Below are 16915 nucleotides of genomic sequence, written 5' to 3' on the forward strand. Positions count from 1 at the left end.
TCTCAGTCACCCAGACTAGAGTGCAGTGGCTGCTCCCGGCCACCTCAGCCTCGACCTGCTGGGCTCCAGCGATCCTTCCGCTTCAGCCTTCCAATAGCTGGAACTACAGGCGTGCGCTACCATGCCCTGCTAATTTTTTGATTTATTGTAGAGATGAGGTCTCACCTGCCCAGGCGGGTCTCGAACCCGCGGGCTCAGGCAATCCACTCACCTCAGCCTCCCAAAGCACTGGGGTTACAGGCTGAGCCACCGGGCCTGGCTGATCCCACGTTTTCTTAGCTGTGTGACCTCATACACATCATGTCACTTCCTTACACCTCAGTTTCCTCATCAGTAACATGGGTGTAATATTTTTCTTACGGAGTTGGGTGAAGATCTCATGAGCCAGCTTTTCTCATGAAAAACTAAGTCAAAGAAGGTAAAATAGTGATGTCAGGAGACTTGTTCAGGTGCTCTGACCCAGGGCAGGGAGGCAGAGGCAGGTCTCGTGTATGTTCCAACTGCAGAGCTGGAGGTGCGGCAGAAGCGGGAGCAGATCCCCCCTAGGACACTGTTGCTGACTGTGGAGGACCCCGAGATGCGCGTGGGCAGTGGTGGAGCCACCCTCAATGCCCTGCTGGTGGCTGCTGAACACTTGAGTGCCCGAGCAGGCTTCACTGTGAGTGGTCACAAGGGCCATCCCTCTGGCTCCTATCCCTGTGGAAAGCAAATTCTTTCTGAGATTGCCAGCTCTTCTGGTTCTGTTGCCCTGGTCGGCTCAGCCTTGGCTTCAGTTTGTGTGTCTGTAGGTTGAACAGATTCGTCTCTGCCTTGGCGTCCAGCTGAGGGCAGAAGGCAGGGCCAGCTTTGGTGGCATTTTTAGAAAGTTCACAATATCTTAATATCTCAAAGTAAGGCTTTCTGGCTTCTCTTGAAGAGATTAAAGATCTTGCTATTGGCCGGGCTCGGTGTCTCAGCCTGTAATCTGAGCACTTTGGGGGGCCGAGGTTTGTGGATTACCTGAGCCCGTGGATTCGAGACCCGCCTGGGCAGTGAGACCTCATCTCTACAATCAATCAAAAATAAGCTGGGCGTGGTAGCGCGCGCCTGTAGTTCCAGCTACTTGGAAGGCTGAGGAGGAAGGATCGCCAGAGCCCAGCAGGTCAAGGCTGCGGTGGCTGGGAGTGGCCACTGCACTCCAGTCTGGGCGACAGAGTGAGACTCCAACTCAAAAAAAAAGAAAAAAAAAGATCTTGGTATCCTGGCCTTCCCTTCCCACATGGCAGCTGTTCCCTGGAACTGGGATGTGACTGGCCTCTTTGGGCAGGAGTCAGTGTCTCCTCTGGGCCTATGTCCCCACTCATCCAGCCACTTCATTCAGCCTCTGGCCTGCATAGGACCATGGCATGGAGAGTAAGGGTGGTCCCAGGCCTGGACATGCTTTGCGATGGAGGTGGCTCAGGCAGGGGCGGGGGCCTCTGTGTGGTTACCATGGAGCAGACTTTCTCGTCACCCAGCGAGCCCTGAGTTGTTGCCTGTAGCCTCCCCTTAACAGGGAGCAGAGAGGTGGCCCTTGTGTGAGACTGCTAGCTCCTGCTTGTGGCCATTGGCTTGACCTCGCCTTTTGTCTCTTTGCTACCTGAGTGGATTGGTGTTGCGGTTCCTCTCTGGACAAGAGAGTGCTGTCCTACCGGTGCTATCTTCCTGAGGCCTCTGTCATCAGAGCTCTCCTGTTCCTGACAGGTGGTGACGTCCGACGTCCTGCACTCGGCCTGGATCCTTATTTTGCACATGGTAAGTGGAATTTGGGACAGAGGCCATGCGGAAGGCCAGAACCCAATTTTCGGGGTTGGGCAGGACATTAGGGGTGTTGTGCTGTGTGTGCGTGCAAGGTGTTCACTGTGCAAATCTAGAAGAATCAGAATCTGAAGCAACCAGGCATGGTGGCTCATGCCTGTAATCCCAGCACTTTGGGAGACTGAGGCGGGAGGATTTCTTGAGCCCAAGAATTTGAGACGAGCCTGAGCAACATAGCGAGACCTTGTCTCCACAAACATTTTTTGAAAAACAGAGAGAAAGAATGAAAGAAAAAAGAATCAGAATCTATCTAAATGCCAAAAAATTGGCAACTGACTAAATATATGCAGCATGACTTCCAAGTGGATTATTAGATTAAAATGTCCCGCTGGCCGGGCATGGTGGATCATGTATGTAATCCCAGCACTTTGGGAGGCCAAGATGGGAGGATTGCTTGAGCCCAGCCTAGGCAATGAGACCCCACCTCTACCAAATAAAAAAATTATAAAAAGAAAAGTTCATCTACCTCTATGCATTGACCAGGAATTAGGCTTATCAGCTCTATGACCTTGGGCAAGTCACTTGATCCTTCCTATCCCTCAGTTTCCTCATCTGTAAAATGAGAATGGCAACAGTTTCTACTTCATGTGGATGTGGATGTGCTGAGAAGATCCATATAAATGCTTAAAACAGGGCTGGATCACTTGAAGTGCTCAGGGAATGTATTTTCATTGTTAAATGAAAAGGCCAACTACAGAAATTTGTATAGAAAAACATTGGCTTTTTAATTAGAATTCTTTTTTCTTCTTCTTTTTTTTTCTTTGAGTCAGAGTCTCACTCTGTCACCCAGACTGAAGTGCAGTGGCATGCTCACGGCCACCGCTGCCTCGACCTGCTGGGCTTAGGTGATCCTTCTGCCTCAGCTTTCCAAGTAGCTAGAACTATAGGCATGTGCCACCATGCCCAGCTGATTTTTCTTGATTTACTATAGAGATGAGGTCTCACCAAGTTGCCTGGGCTGATCTCGAATGAACTCCTGGGCTCAAGAAATCCTCTCGCCTTGGCTTCCTGAAGTGCTGGGATTACAGGCATGAGCCACCTCTCCTGGCCACTTTTTTTTTTTGAGTTGGAGTTTTACTCTGTCACCCAGGCTGGAGTGCAGTAGCACAATCATGGCTCACTGCAGCCTTGGCCTCTTGGGCTCCGGAGATCCTTTTGCCTCAGCCTCCTGATTAGCTGGAGCTGCAGGCATGTGCCACAATGCCTGGCTAATTAAAAAAAATTTTTTTTAGTTATTTATTATAGTGTTGTGGGGTACAAATGAGGATTTACTGCCTAAGTAGGCTGCATGCAGGTGAAGTATGGGCTTCTAGATGGCCCTCACTCCCTCTGGTAGTGGACCACATGCCCCCCACCTAAATTTTTTGATCTTTGTAGAGGCAAAGTCTTGCTGTGTTGCCTAAGCTGGTCTTGAACTCCTGAGCTCAAGCAGTCGTCTTGCCTCGGGCACCCAAAGTGCTGGGATTATAGGCATGAACCACTGTACCTGGCCAAGAAAACATTTTTTGCCAGTCTTCTACTTGACGGCTTTCTGTCTGCACAGCTGATGAGGTGCCCCAAGGGTTCCCTCATCAGTCCCTGTCCATGCCCCCCAAGGGCCGAGACTTCCCCTTTGATGACTGTGGTCGGGCCTTCACCTGCCTCCCCGTGGAGAACACCCAGGCACCTGTGGAAGCCTTGGTCTGCAACCTGGACAACTTGCTGGACATCATGACCCATCGGGTGAGGCTGGACAGTGGCCCATGGGGCCTTGTCTCAGATAGAACCTTTCTTGCCTACTGCACCCCCAGCTATAATTGGTGTGGTTCAGCTGGAGGATCCCAAGGGGAATGGTCAGAGCTTCAAAAAGTCAGTCTTGGTCATACTGGGGGAAGTTAGTCTTAGTCACATTGGGGGATGGTGTAGCCCCAGGGGGTGGAGGTGGCATTGGCACCGCAGGTCTTGGAGTCCCTATTACTTCTGTGACATAGTTCCCTTGAACAAAGTGGCTGGTGGACCCCCAGAACAAGCTGGTACTGGGCGGAGGAAGGGAGCAGAGGAAGGGCTGGGCCAGGCACTAGCTGCATTCTCTGTCTCCCCTCTGCAGCTGGGCCCAGGCTCCCCACCAGGCGTGTGGGTCTGCAGCACCGACATGCTGCTGTCTGTTCCTGCACATCCCGGTGAGCCTGAGACAGCCTTGGACTGCCTTCCCTCGCCACAGGGGAAGTCAGCTCTGCATTCCTTACCTCCCCTTTCTCTGGGCCTGCCCCACTGCCCTATTTAGAAGAGAAGGGAAGCTGTAGGGAGTAGAGAATGAAGCCCAGACCAGAAAGCAGGGCTACCCCTATTGGACCTCAGTCTGGCTGTCCATAGAATAGATAGAAGCAGCCCTGCCCCTTCTACCCCACAGGGCTTGTGGAAGAACTTTGGAAGAGGAGGGTTGTCATTTTCCCAGAGAAATGTGTGCCTGACTTTGTTTTGTTTATTTATTTATTTTAAAATTAAAAAAAAAATTTTTTTTTGAGTTGGAGTCTCACTGTCGCCCAGACTGGAGTGCAGTGGCCGCTCCCGGCCACCGCAGCCTCGACCTGCTGGGCTCCGGCGATTCTTCCACCTCAGCCTTCCAAGTAGTTGGAACTACAGGCGCGCGCTACCACACCCGGCTAATTTTTGGTTTGTTGTAGAGATGAGGTCTCACCAAGTTGCCCACGCGGGCCTTGAACCTGCAGTCTCAGGCAATCCATTCACCTCAGCCTCCCAAGGCGCGGGATTGCAGGCTGAGCCACCGAGCCCGGCGTGTCTGACTTTGGAAATCATATTTCCCTCTTGGAGGTGCCCGGATGCCCCAGCCCTGGGCTCTTGCTTCCTCCTGGTGTGGGACGCCCTGCTTTGGGTTGGAGCCCCTGGGAACCCTCCTGACTGCCCCGCCCCACAGACATCAGCTGGGATGACTTCCAGGGAGCCAGAGTGATCGCCCTTCCAGGGAGCCCGGCCTATGCTCGGAACCATGGCGTCTACCTCACTGACTCCCAGGTAGTGCCCTGGGGGCAGCAGCATGGACAGCTGAACCCCTAGGGCAGCCTTCCAGTCCTGTGCACTGGGCAACCTCTCCTCCTGGATTTCCTGGTGTGGTCTTGCATTTGAGTTTCCTCCATGGCAAAGTGAGGTCTGGTGCTCACTTAACCGTATGCCCAAAGTGCATTTCACACCGACCACCTGCCAGGCTCTGCTCAGGCTCAGGGGCTTTGGAGACATATAAAGCCTGCGTTCTACCATCAGGAGGGAGGTGTCAGTGCTTGTGTCCCTCAGGAGTTTACAGGCACCTGCTGGACTTGTGTCTCAGTTTTCATTTGGAGGATGCCCTTACTGACAGCTCCAGCTGAGCCTTCCTTCAGGATCCCTTCTTGTGCTCTTCCCTAACTTAGTTTCTCCCCCCACATAGGGCTTCGTTTTGGACATTTACTACCAGGGCACTGAGGCAGAGATTCAACAGTGTGTCAGACCTGATGGGCAAGTGCCACTGGTATGGCTGCTGGGCCCAGGTTGGGGGGCATTGGGGACCTTATGGAACAGGGTGGGAGGGTTTGCCTTCTTTTCAGCCCCACTCCTAGAAGATTCCAGGACAAGCTGGAGCCAGAATCTGAGGAATGTCCTCTCAGGGGAGCAGGTGGAGCAAGGATCTGAGAAAGGGGTAGCCTTGGAATTCAGGGTTCTGTCCTGAACCAAAAAGCCTGGAACCAGAATGTGAGCAAGTCAGGGAATGCCGTTGGGAGGTCTAGAACCAGACACAAGGAATATTTCCAGAATGAGGGACAATGGTGGCATGGTGGGGAAATCTGGGATTAGTCCATGGTGAAGGTGGAGAGCTGAGTTTGGGAAAAGGCCCGAAAGTTGAGGAGTGTTCTAGAAGATGCCTTGGTGGGAGCTGCCCTGAGAGACCAGGAGACTGGTGCTAGAATGGCTCTGAAGATGCCTGGTGTGGCATCCGGACTTGCTTGGCCCATCTGCATGTGCCCTCCCTGACACGTGCCTGGGCCTGGCTCAGGGCTCCCCACCTGACTCTTTTCGGGGCCCTTCCAGGTCTCTGGGGTTGTCTTCTTCTCGGTAGAGACTGCTGAGCACCTCCTAGCCACCCATGTGAGCCCACCCCTGGATGCCTGCACCTACATGGGCTTAGACTCTGGAGCCCAGCCTGTCCAGGTGACTGGGGGAGGGGAACTGGGGGTGAGGTGCTGTGTGACTCAGGCCAACCCCTTCCCCTTTCTGGATCAGAATCTCTGCAGATGGGACTGCCCCAGCACAGCCCTGGAGCCATGGGACCCAGTTCCTGCCCTGCCAATAGCTGTGCTTCTTACCCTTTCCCCAGCTTTCTCTGTTTTTTGACATCCTGCTCTGCATGGCTCAGAACATGATCAGGGAGGATTTCCTGGTGGGGCGGCCCCCAGAGTTGGGGCAAGGTGACGCAGACGTGGCAAGTTATCTGCAGAATGCCCGGGCCCAGCTGTGGAGGGAGCTTCGTGGTCAGCCCCTCACCTTGGGTGGGTACTGCCTCTTGGTTCCCTGGGGTGGAGAGACCAGGGGATGAGGCCCCAGAATGAGGCTACTTCCTGCATTCTGGACCAAACAGCCCAGTGCATGGACTGGACAGTTACCCTGTCCCAGGCCACAGCCCCCCTGCTTAGCTATCTCTCTTCCCATCTTCCTTCTGTCTCCCTCCCGGGCTCTAGTCCCAGCCTGTCCACTTTCTAGCTGTGTGGCCTCAGACAGATTGCTGACTCAGTCTCACCTAACAGGCTTATCACCATGCCTGCCCTCCTTATATCTGATGCGGAAGTGTCTGCTCGTTGGAGGCCAGCCTCACCCCTGAGCTGCATCGGGCATGAGATTGGGGTCAGTGCTTGTGTCTTTACAGCATATGTCCCCGATGGCAGCTACAGCTATATGACCTCCTCAGCCAGTGAGTTCCTACACAGCATCATGCTTCCCAGGATCCCCAGGGCCCAGATTGTACACTCCCAGGTAGAGGTGAGACATTTTTCCCCTCGGAGGTGCCTGACTGGGTACCTGGGGTCAGGTGGGATGTTGGCTCCAGGGAAGGGAACAGCTCATGCATGGAACAGTTTATCTGAGTGCAGGTGTGTTGTCCCTATTTTACATATACTGTGCTAGAGGCTCAGAGAGGCTAAGTTACTCAGTGAGTGGCCAAGTCAGGATTCTGTATCAAGGTCTGCCTGATTGAGAAGCTAAAGAATGCTGGGTGTGGTGGCTCATGCATTGGGAGGCCAGGGTGGGAGGCTCACTTGAGACCAGAGGTTTGAGACCATCCTGGACAACATAGAGAGACCCTGGCTCTGAAAAATAAAAGTTAGCCCGGTGTGATAGTGTACACCCAGTTATTCAGGAAGCTGAAGCAGGAGGATCGCTTGAGTCCAGGAAGTTGAAGCTATGGTGAATCATGATCATGCTACTGCACTTCAGCCTGGGTTATAGAGTGAGACCCTGACTGTTTAAAAAGAAAAAAAAGCTGGGTCAGGTGACTCATACCTGTAATCCCAGCACTTTGGGAGGCAGAGGTGAGAGGATTGTTTGAGCTCAGTTGTTCGAGACCAGCCTGAGCAACATGGTGAGTCCTCGTCTCTACAATAAATAAAAAAGTCAGCTGGGCATGGTGGTGCATGCCTGTGGTTCCAGCTACTTGGAAGGCTGAGGCAAAAGGATCACCTGAGCCCAGCAGGTTGAGGCTGCAATGGCCATGAGTGTGCCACTGCACTCCAGCCTGGATGACATAGTGAGACTCTGACTCAGAAAAAAAAAAGAAAGAAAAGAAAAGCCAAAGAACTTTCTGTGGGGTTTGCTTGGGGAGACAGGCACATTTGAAGTGGTGGGTCTGGGTCAGTGCCCAGTGCTGTGATACTGAGGAAGGGGGCGGGTGGAGTTCAGAGGTAGCCCTTGGGGTGCCGGGGATGGGATAGCTGGACAAGCGGGATGGGAATAGGCTCAGGCTGGGGCCAGGGCAGGTCCAGAGAGAGACTGGCTGGCCAAAAGGCATGGGAGCAGCAGGCCTCGACTCTACACCCAGACACTTGGCTCTGAGGAGGGTTGGAGCAGCTCCGGCCCTTGGCCCTCAGGCCCTTCCTCCCGACTGCATAGGAACGACAGCTCCTGGCGGCCGGGAGCTCCGTGGTCAGCTGCCTGCTGGAGGGTCCTGTCTGGCTGGGGCCTGGGAGTGTCCTGCAGCACTGCCACCTGCAGGTAAGGCCTGAAAGCATGGGGTTAGGGCAGCTGGCATCTTGTGTGTCTTGCCGGGTGCTGGGTGCCGCCGACCCAGGATTCCTGCCCTCTCCCCTGCCAGGGCCCCATTCACATTGGCGCTGGCTGCTTCATGAGTGGGCTGGACACTGCACAGTCTGTGGCACTGCACGGCTTGGAGCTGCGTGACCTTGTTCTGCAGGGACACCACATGCGGCTGCACGGCTCCCCGGGCCGTGCCTTCACTCTCGTGGGCCGTCTGGACAGCTGGGAGGTAGGTGCCCACCCTACATCTCCTTACCCCCTTCTTTGGGTTTTGGGGAACCCCAAGGATTCCAGCTCCCACCTCACTGCAGGGTTCTATGAGTACTGGCCTGAGGCATGGGCTGTGGGGAGGGTGTGGCAAGTGGAGTCTCCACAGGCCTTGATCTCCCTCCTTTCATCTGCTCTGTAAGGTGAGCTGGGTGGGGACCTTTTTTGTGTATCAAAGTCTCACTTGGTCATTCAGGTTGGAGGGTACTGGCATGGTCATGGCTCACTGCAGCTTCAACCTCCTGGACGTAGGCAATTCTTCCACCTTACCCTCCCAAATAGCTGGGACTACAGGTGTACGCCACCAGACATAGCTAATTAAAAAAAACTATTTTTGTAGAGACAAGGTCTCACTATGGTGGCCAGACTGGTCTCAAACTCTTGTGCTCAAGTGATCCTCCTGCCTTAGCCTCCCAAAGTATTAGGAGTACAGGCATGATTACTGCATCTGACCCTAGATGGGGATTTTTATGGCCACTTTCTATACTGGAGACTGAAGTTCAGAGGGGGAGGTAACCTGCTTTGGGTCACAGAGCCAGTTATGGTGAGTGGAGCCTGGAACCCAGTATCTTGCTCCAGATTCCAGACACCTGAGCAGGAGAGTGAAGCAGTTGCAGAACTTGCTTGAATATGTGCCCATGTCTCTCTTTCTGCCCTCACTTGAGCAGCTCCTGACCCTCTGACCTGTGTCCCTAACCCCTTCCTGTGGCCCCTGCAGCCCTGACTGCTTCCTCCTCTCCCCACAGAGACAGGGGGCAGGCACGTATCTCAATATGCCCTGGAGTGAATTCTTCAAGAAGACAGGCATTCGGTAGGGCTGATGGCCCCGACAGGCCTCTGTGGGCTTAGGCAGCTGGGGTAGCCATTCTTCGAGGTGTGTCCTTCCCCTGCCCCAGAGCACCACTGGCTCCCCTATCATCCACCCGGGGGAGTTTTGGGCAGCTCGATTCTCTCCAGTGCTTCTTCTCGGGCACCTCCAAGTCTCTGGCTGTGCTCAGACTTTGGGATTCTCGTTCAGTGGCCTAGGAAGGGAAGCGAGGCAGCTCGGCCTCCTTCCCTGAATGACCCACTTGTGCCTCCACTGAAGGACTTTATCCAGTCCTCATGAGTTGTCAGGCGGGTCAGGGCTTGGGGAGGAGACAGGAGCCTGGCTTCCCTCCCGCTAATGTGCCTTCTCCCTGCATTAGAGACTGGGACCTGTGGGACCCAGACACACTCCCCGCAGAGCGTTGCCTTCCCTGCGCCCGCCTCTTTCCTGTGCTCCACCCCTCGAGGGCCCTGAGGCCCCAGGACATGCTGTGGATGCTGGACCCCCAGGAGGATGGGGGTGAGGCCCTACGGGACTGGCGAGCCTCCTGGCGTCTATCATGGGAGCAGCTGCAGCCATGCCTGGACCAGGCTGCCACCCTGGCCTCCCGCCGGGACCTGTTTTTCCGCCAGGCCCTGTGTAAGGCACGGCACATACTAGAGGCCCGGCAGGACCTCAGCCTGCGTCCGCTGATCCGGGCTGCTGTCCGTGAGGGTTGTCCTGGGCCCCTGCTGGCCACGCTGGACCAGGGTGAGTGTGCTGGCCATTAGTGTTGGGGAGTCAGGCCAGGGTTACCTGCCCTACCTGCCCTCTGGGCCATCACCTGAGGGGACCAGGGAGTCATGAGGTACCAAAGCAGGGGAGAGACATACTGGACTTTACTTTTAGGATTCCGGACTGCCTCATCCCTGTCAGTGGGGTTTGGTCAGGGGTCGAGGCCTGGTGGCTGAGCCTCTGGGTCCTGTGCACATTGACAAACCCTGTGTGTTCTGTACTGGATGCCAGGGTGTGGGTGCAGAGCTCCAGCAGAGTCCCCAGTGAGGTGGCAGGCTGTACCTGAGGTCCCAGGCACACTGCCGGGGGGCTCAGGGTCTCAGCCTCATGGGCAGCACTCATGGATGGTCTCAGGGACTGGGGACATTACCCCTATTTGAGTCACTCACCCAGAGCTGCACAACTGCTTGGTGGAAAGGCTGAGACTTGAACACGGGTGGTTTGACCTCAGAGCCTGTACTCTTAAGCATGATGGGCATCCTGGGTGGGGGTGAAGGGCACGTTTGGGCTGGGGTTGGCTGGATGAGAAGCACTTTACTAGGCAGAGAGTGGGGGTGCAGCTTGGGCAAAAGCTAGGAGCTGTGAGGAATCTAGAGTACTGGGGACTATTGAATTGCCTCTTGGGGCAGAGGTGTTGAGGGTGGGCCCCTCCCCTGCCACCCTGACTCCTGGTCCCTCCTGGTTCCTCAGTTGCAGCTGAGGCGGAAGACCCTGGTGTGGCGGCACGGGCATTGGCCTGTGTGGCGGACGTACTGGGCTGCATGGCAGAGGGCCATGGGGGGTTACGGAGTGGGCCGGCTGCTAACCCTGAGTGGATGCGGCCCTTCTCGTACTTGGAGTGTGGAGACCTGGCTAGGGGTGTGGCAGCGCTCGCCCAGGAGAGGGACAAGTGGCTGAGCAGGTGGGTGCTAATGGAGCTCAGATCCCTTGCAGAAGTCCCCAGACATCTGGGGAAGCGTCCTTTGATGCTGGAAGCCCGGAGGGAGGTGGAGCACCTTCGGGTCACCCAGGCCTGTTAGGTCCCCAAAGTCAGGCAGTCTGCCCCAAGCTTGGGGCTCCATGTCACCATCCCTCCCTTTCCTCTGGACAGGCCAGCATTGCTGGTGCGAGCAGCCCGCCACTATGAGGGGGCTGGGCAGATCCTGATCCGCCAGGCCGTGATGTCAGCCCAGCTCTTTGTCTCCACGGAGACGGTGGAGCTGCCAGCACCTGGGCAGTGGGTGGTGGCTGAGTGCCCTGCCCGTGTGGATTTCTCTGGTGAGCCCCTTGTGGGGGATGGGGTGAAGGTGGTCTCCCGAGAACCAGGCTTGCAGCCCCCGTGACCAGCTTGGTCTTGCCAAACTGCCACAGGGGGCTGGAGTGACACACCACCCCTCGCCTATGAGCTTGGTGGGGCAGTGCTGGGCCTGGCTGTGCAAGTGGATGGCCGCCGGCCCATTGGGGCCAGGGCCCGCCGTATACTGGAGCCCGAACTGTGGCTGGCGGTGGGGTCTCGGAAGGACGAGGTGGCCGTGAAGATAGTGTGCCGGAGCCTGGATGACCTGCGGGATTACTGCCAGCCGCATGCCCCAGGTTAGGGCACCCCAGGACATCTACAGGTGGGGATGCACACACAGTTAGTTGGGGGATGGGAGCAGAACCCAGGGACCCCTCTATAGGGGACTGCAGGCTAATGGGGCCTGGACTGAGGGCTAGCCAGTCTGGGTGAGGAGCCCTGAAGTAAGGAAAGGGCCAGAAGTCACCCTGCCTAGGCACATGTAGACACAGTAAGTAGAGATGACACATTTGCCCTTGTGTAGCTTGGGGATGGAGCCTGCACTGCCGCTGGGCTTTGTGCTACCAGGTGAGCCCCACACTGGGCTGGGAAGTAGTGGGGGTGGGACGGGGTATCCACTTCTGCCCATGGAGACCAAATTCCTTGTTGCATACCCGTCCCTCGGCAGGGGCCCTGCTGAAGGCAGCCTTCATCTGCGCTGGGATTGTGTATGTTCACTCCGAACTTCCACTGAGCGAGCAGCTGCTCTGCTCCTTTGGGGGTGGTTTTGAGCTGCACACCTGGTCTGAGCTGCCCCACGGCTCTGGTCTCGGTAAGTGAGCCCTGTCCCCTGCTACCCACCTACTGTTCCGGCCCTCTAGGCCTACCTGTGATCCCCCTCCCTTGCCTCTGTGCTGAGAAGGAGTGGGGCAGGACTGGGCTGAGAAGGAGTGAGGCGTTTCATGCCTGGCACTCTCCTCTGCAGGCACCAGCAGCATCCTGGCAGGCACTGCCCTGGCTGCCTTGCAGCGGGCCGCAGGCCGAGTGGTGGGCATGGAGGCCCTGATCCACGCAGTGCTGCACCTGGAGCAGGTGCTCACAACAGGTAGGACTGCCCCAGGGTGGTGGGGGGTCACCAACACTTTTCCAAGGGCCTGCAGGAGCTCCCCTGGATTTGCACATGACTGGTCAACAGCCACATGATTTTGTGGTTCCTTAAAATAATAGTTTCCTGCCAGGTGCTGTGGGTTGCACCGGTAATCCCAGCACTTTGGGAGACCAAGGCAGGAGAGCTCAGGAGTTCCAGGCCAGCCAGGGCAACATAGCAAGACTCTGTCTCTATTTTTTGAAAAAAAGTTAGTTTTCTGTGGTGTTCAACTTGAAACAGTCTACCTCAAACAACCTGATGTTTTATGAGCACCTACTAAGTGTCAGATTCTGTGGGCACCTTTCATGTTTGCTAGGCACTGGCTATTACCAGGTGCCATTCTTCATGACTCTGCTCCTATCCAGGGCTGCCCATGGGGTAGTGCTAGGCAGACTTGGTTTGGATCATCAACCTGCCCTCTGGTACCATGCCCCTCCCTTGAGCTGTGGTCATCTGTGCCCCTGCCTTCTCCCCGGCCAGATAGTGGAGTATTGGGCCCAGCAATGGCTATGATCTGATGGAATCTAGTATCAGGATTCTCTCGCTTCCTGGTCACTGTGGCCCCTTGTAGCCAAGTGCAGTGTAGAGCTGCCAGAGATCTGTCTATTTCCAGATCCTAGGGTGTTCTGTTCACTTCAGGATGCCAGACCTCTAGCATGACTCTGGAAGGAAACTGCCGCAAAGACATACAGATGCCTGACTAAGGTGTCTTCTGTCACTTTGCAGCCCAGCCCCCTCCTTTCACTGCAGTGACTCACACCCCACAACAGCTAGTCACTAGCAAAAGGAGCAGATGGGGAGGTATTTTCAGCTTTCTTTTGAGATATACCATTCAAATTCTTCATTTGGTCAACAGACAACTATTTATTGGGAATCCACTCTGTTGGTCCCTGTGGATAAAATGAATGAAACAGGGTTCTTGTCTTTGAAAGTCATATGGGCTGGGCTTGGTGACTCAGCCTGTAATCCCAGCACTTTGGGAGGCTGAGGGAGTGGACTGCCTGAGCCCATGGGTTTGAGACCAGTTCGGGCAACTTGGCAAGACCTCGTCTTTACAATAAATCAAAAAATTAGCCGAGCGTGGTAGCACGCTCCTTTAGTTCCGGCTACTTGGAAGGCTGAGACAGAAGAATCACCAGAGGCCAGCAGGTCAACACTGGGGTGGCCGTGAATGTGTATGCCGCGAACTCTAGCCTGGGTGACAGAGTGAGACTCCAACTCAAAAAAAAAAAAAGCAAGTCATATATGGTCTACTTGAGACAGACATGAGATCTTGCTTCATGATGTCTTTCCCACCTTGTGTGCAGGATATGTCACCCAGGCTGAAGTGCAGTGGCATACTCATAGCCACCCCAGCATCAAATTGCTGGGCTCCGGCAGTCCTCCCTCAGCCTTCCAACTACAGGTGCGCGCTACCACACCCAGCTAATTTTTTATTTATTGTAGAGATGAGGTTTTGCCAAGTTGCCTAGGTTGATCTCGAACCCACGGGCTCAGGCAACCCACTTGCATCAGCCTCACAAAGTGCTGGGATTACAGGCTGAGCCACTGAGCCCAGCCAGCCCTTGAGAATTCTAAGTCTGGCTCTGGAGTGAAGCTCTCTCCCTTGCTGGGATTATCCTGCTCCCAGGTCTGGGGATAGAAGCTGTGTAGCCTACCTGTCCCAAGGAGTTGGGGGAACTATCTTTCCACACTGGTTCCAGGCAGGGGTGCAGGGCCCAGTGCCTGGGCTGTAAGAGAGAAGCTGGGCCAGAAAGGCTCCACCAGTGACAGGGCTCTGGGCTCATAGGAGGTGGCTGGCAGGACCAAGTGGGTGGCCTAATGCCTGGCATCAAGGTGGGACGCTCCCAGGCTCAGTTGCCACTGAAGGTGGAGGTGGAAGAGATCACTGTGCCTGAGGGCTTTGTTCAGAAGCTCAACGACCACCTGCTCTTGGTGTACACCGGCAAGACCCGCCTGGCACGGAATCTGCTGCAGGTGAGCCCTGGCCCGGAATATGGGAGAGAGGCAGAGGGCTCAGCTGGGCCTGGACGCTCATGTTGCCTCTCCCACCCCGTGTGCAGGATGTGCTGAGGAGCTGGTATGCCCGGCTACCTGCTGTGGTGCAGAATGCTCACAGCCTGGTGGGGCAAACTGAAGAGTGTGCTGAGGCCTTCCGCCAAGGTGAGGTGCTTCTTCCAGGGGAGTGAGTCAGGGATCAGGAGTATCTTGTCACTTGTGGGTCTAAGAGGCCAGGATCATTTGCAGACTTGATACAAGACCCAGATATTATGCCCCTGGGAACAGAAGCCTCTCCAGGGTTTCATACTTAGGTGGATCCATATCTCAGGACAACTTTCGTCATGCGAAGGACCTTCCAGCTCCACCTAGTAGGAAGCAGGTGGGGGATGGGCTTGGCCCCGTAGCTGAATTCCAGGGCACCTGGAGCTGAGTAGGATTCCAAGTGTGTGGCTACACCGTCCACGGAGTAACACCTGGGCCGGGTACCATGTCAGCTGCTTTATGTACATCAGTCCTCAACCCTGTGAAGTAGGCTTATGACTCCTGCCTCCAGACAGCACTGGAACCTGGGCTTTTAACCACAACACTGGTTCAGTAGTGCCTCTTGGCCCAGGCACACGACACTCTCTTCTGCTCCCACCTCAGGAAACCTGCCTCTGCTGGGCCAGTGCCTGACCTCTTACTGGGAACAGAAGAAGCTCATGGCTCCAGGCTGTGAGCCCCTGGCTGTGCGGCGTATGATGGATGTCCTGGCCCCCCATGTGCATGGCCAGAGCCTGGCCGGGGCAGGCGGAGGGGGCTTTCTTTATTTGTTGACCAAGGAGCCACTGCAGAAAGAGGCTCTGGAGGCTGTGCTGGCCAAGACTGAGGTACCTGATGGGGCTGGGGTCAACTAACCAGGGGTGACATCTTCAAGTACCCTGGTCCTACAGCCTTCAGAAGGCCTGAGATTTACCCAGATCTCTCTAAATACCTCCTATCTTATCCAGGGCCTCGGGAATTATAGCATCCACCTGGTAGAAGTGGACACTCAAGGCCTGAGCCTGAAGCTGCTGGGGAGTGAGTGAGGCTAGTCCTGCTCTGCAAAAGAAAACCTACAGCAGCCTCTCCCTCCTTTCCTTTCCACATGGGAATCTCTGCCTGATACTCCCCGACTTGCCTCTGCGAATCTGCTCCTGAAGGAAGCAGACCTGAGCAGGACTAACACAAGCATAGGCCATGCTTGGGACAGGACCAAGACATCCTGGCTGACCATGGCCTAGCCTTGGCCTCTGTCTCGTCTGGATATAAGGTTCTGAGCTTAGTGTTCCATGTGGCCTTTACAAATCCCATGATCCAGCCTGAGCCTTGGCCCTTTCTTTCTCCCCACTAGCACCTTGGAAGAAGGGGATAACAACTAGTCTTAGCATACATCTGGGGGTCTCTTGGTAGGGTCAACCCTGAAGAGGCCTTTGAGGCATTTCCTGTGGCCTTCCTTAGAGTTGTAGGGACTTCATACTCAGTCCTCACAGGAGAGTGGGAGTGAGGGTGGGGTCTCTTGCCAAGTTGGTGACAGTGAGCCAGCAAGTGTCTGCCTATCCAGGTCTTAACCAGCAACACTGTGGAGCGTGCCAAGTGATCCAATGCCTGTGGGCAGTGGGTTCTCAGGACCATGACATTCTTGGAATAAATTCACTCTGCCCTTCCAGGTTGTCCTCATAAAGTTTTTTGTTACTGCTGGGAGCAATTCCCACTTCCTCCAGCACTATGGGAAACTGCCCTGGGATGATCCAGCTGTGGTGCTGAAGGCACAAGGCAGGGATGAGGGGCCAGGACTGGATGAGGGCTCCTGCCACTACGTGGGGCCTGGAATCAGCTGTATACCTTGCTGGGTGTGGGAGGTTGAGGCCTCAGGCTTTCGCCTTCACATTTCAGTGTAACTGGTGGGCCTGTTCTGCCCCATAGCACAGCCCTCCCTGGAAACAGCACACTGGCATCTCTGCAAGAAGTGTCTTTATTCAGGGGTCATAAGAATCACAGTCTCTCCCCGAAGTCAAATGTGTTCTCAGGTCCCCAGATGTACCCAAGTCCTCCAGGGCTGGCACTGTTTGCTGTGGTGTTTGAGGTCAAGAGAATGACCACCCATGCAGAAAGCTGGCCTAGGCTGCATGCTGCCTGCCTCAGCTTTCCTAACAAATTGGAGCTCACCTCTCTCAGTGGGGAAAGGCTGCCCCCAAAGCATCACCCAGCTAGGGCTGAGGGCAGAGTGTGGATCAATCCTGGCCTTATTTCCCTGCTGTCAGCTGTCAGAGCTCCCCCAAGCCAGTCTTGCTCAGATCTTTGGGGAATAGGCCTGGAAGTGTGATGAGCCAGGTGCGAGCACCCTGGCAGCTACAGGCGCAGCCTCTTGATGTCCTCACTACGGAAGTCTATGCGCAGAGCTAGCACCTGGCGTACTTCAGCAGGGGTGAGGCGCCATGTCAATGGGCCAGAGTTGGCACCCCAGTAATCTAGGATCTCTGTCACCTGTGGGGAAGAACACAGACACTGGTCAGCAAGGCAGGGTCCATCCTGA

At 55.4% G+C, this 16915-nt stretch overlaps 2 protein-coding genes across 4 annotated transcripts in view; one reads left to right on the forward strand and one right to left on the reverse strand.

Annotated features, from left to right (window-relative positions):
• Positions 1–15428, forward strand: part of FUK (fucokinase) — a 23232-nt gene extending 7804 nt beyond the window's left edge. Inside the window, exons 3-24 of the mRNA XM_008063314.2 lie at positions 507–658; positions 1723–1773; positions 3433–3558; positions 3923–3995; positions 4751–4848; positions 5258–5338; positions 5896–6015; positions 6182–6353; positions 6728–6840; positions 7966–8067; positions 8168–8338; positions 9123–9187; positions 9564–9934; positions 10649–10859; positions 11049–11215; positions 11309–11530; positions 11902–12045; positions 12199–12318; positions 14150–14337; positions 14424–14523; positions 15007–15230; positions 15351–15428. Of these exons, the coding sequence (XP_008061505.2) occupies positions 507–658; positions 1723–1773; positions 3433–3558; positions 3923–3995; positions 4751–4848; positions 5258–5338; positions 5896–6015; positions 6182–6353; positions 6728–6840; positions 7966–8067; positions 8168–8338; positions 9123–9187; positions 9564–9934; positions 10649–10859; positions 11049–11215; positions 11309–11530; positions 11902–12045; positions 12199–12318; positions 14150–14337; positions 14424–14523; positions 15007–15230; positions 15351–15428 (3149 nt within the window). The remainder of the gene's footprint in view (positions 1–506; positions 659–1722; positions 1774–3432; positions 3559–3922; positions 3996–4750; positions 4849–5257; positions 5339–5895; positions 6016–6181; positions 6354–6727; positions 6841–7965; positions 8068–8167; positions 8339–9122; positions 9188–9563; positions 9935–10648; positions 10860–11048; positions 11216–11308; positions 11531–11901; positions 12046–12198; positions 12319–14149; positions 14338–14423; positions 14524–15006; positions 15231–15350) is intronic.
• A 908-nt stretch (positions 15429–16336) lies between these two features.
• Positions 16337–16915, reverse strand: part of COG4 (component of oligomeric golgi complex 4) — a 35281-nt gene continuing 34702 nt past the window's right edge. For all 3 annotated transcript variants that reach the window (XM_008063311.2, XM_008063310.2, XM_021715144.1), the window contains one exon: positions 16337–16866. In XM_008063311.2, the coding sequence (XP_008061502.1) occupies positions 16732–16866 (135 nt within the window). In that variant the 3' untranslated portion in view covers positions 16337–16731. The remainder of the gene's footprint in view (positions 16867–16915) is intronic.

The sequence above is a fragment of the Carlito syrichta genome, unplaced genomic scaffold (assembly GCF_000164805.1).
Source record: "Carlito syrichta isolate Samal-C Ts95f unplaced genomic scaffold, Tarsius_syrichta-2.0.1 Scaffold306734, whole genome shotgun sequence".
NCBI lineage: Eukaryota > Metazoa > Chordata > Mammalia > Primates > Tarsiidae > Carlito > Carlito syrichta.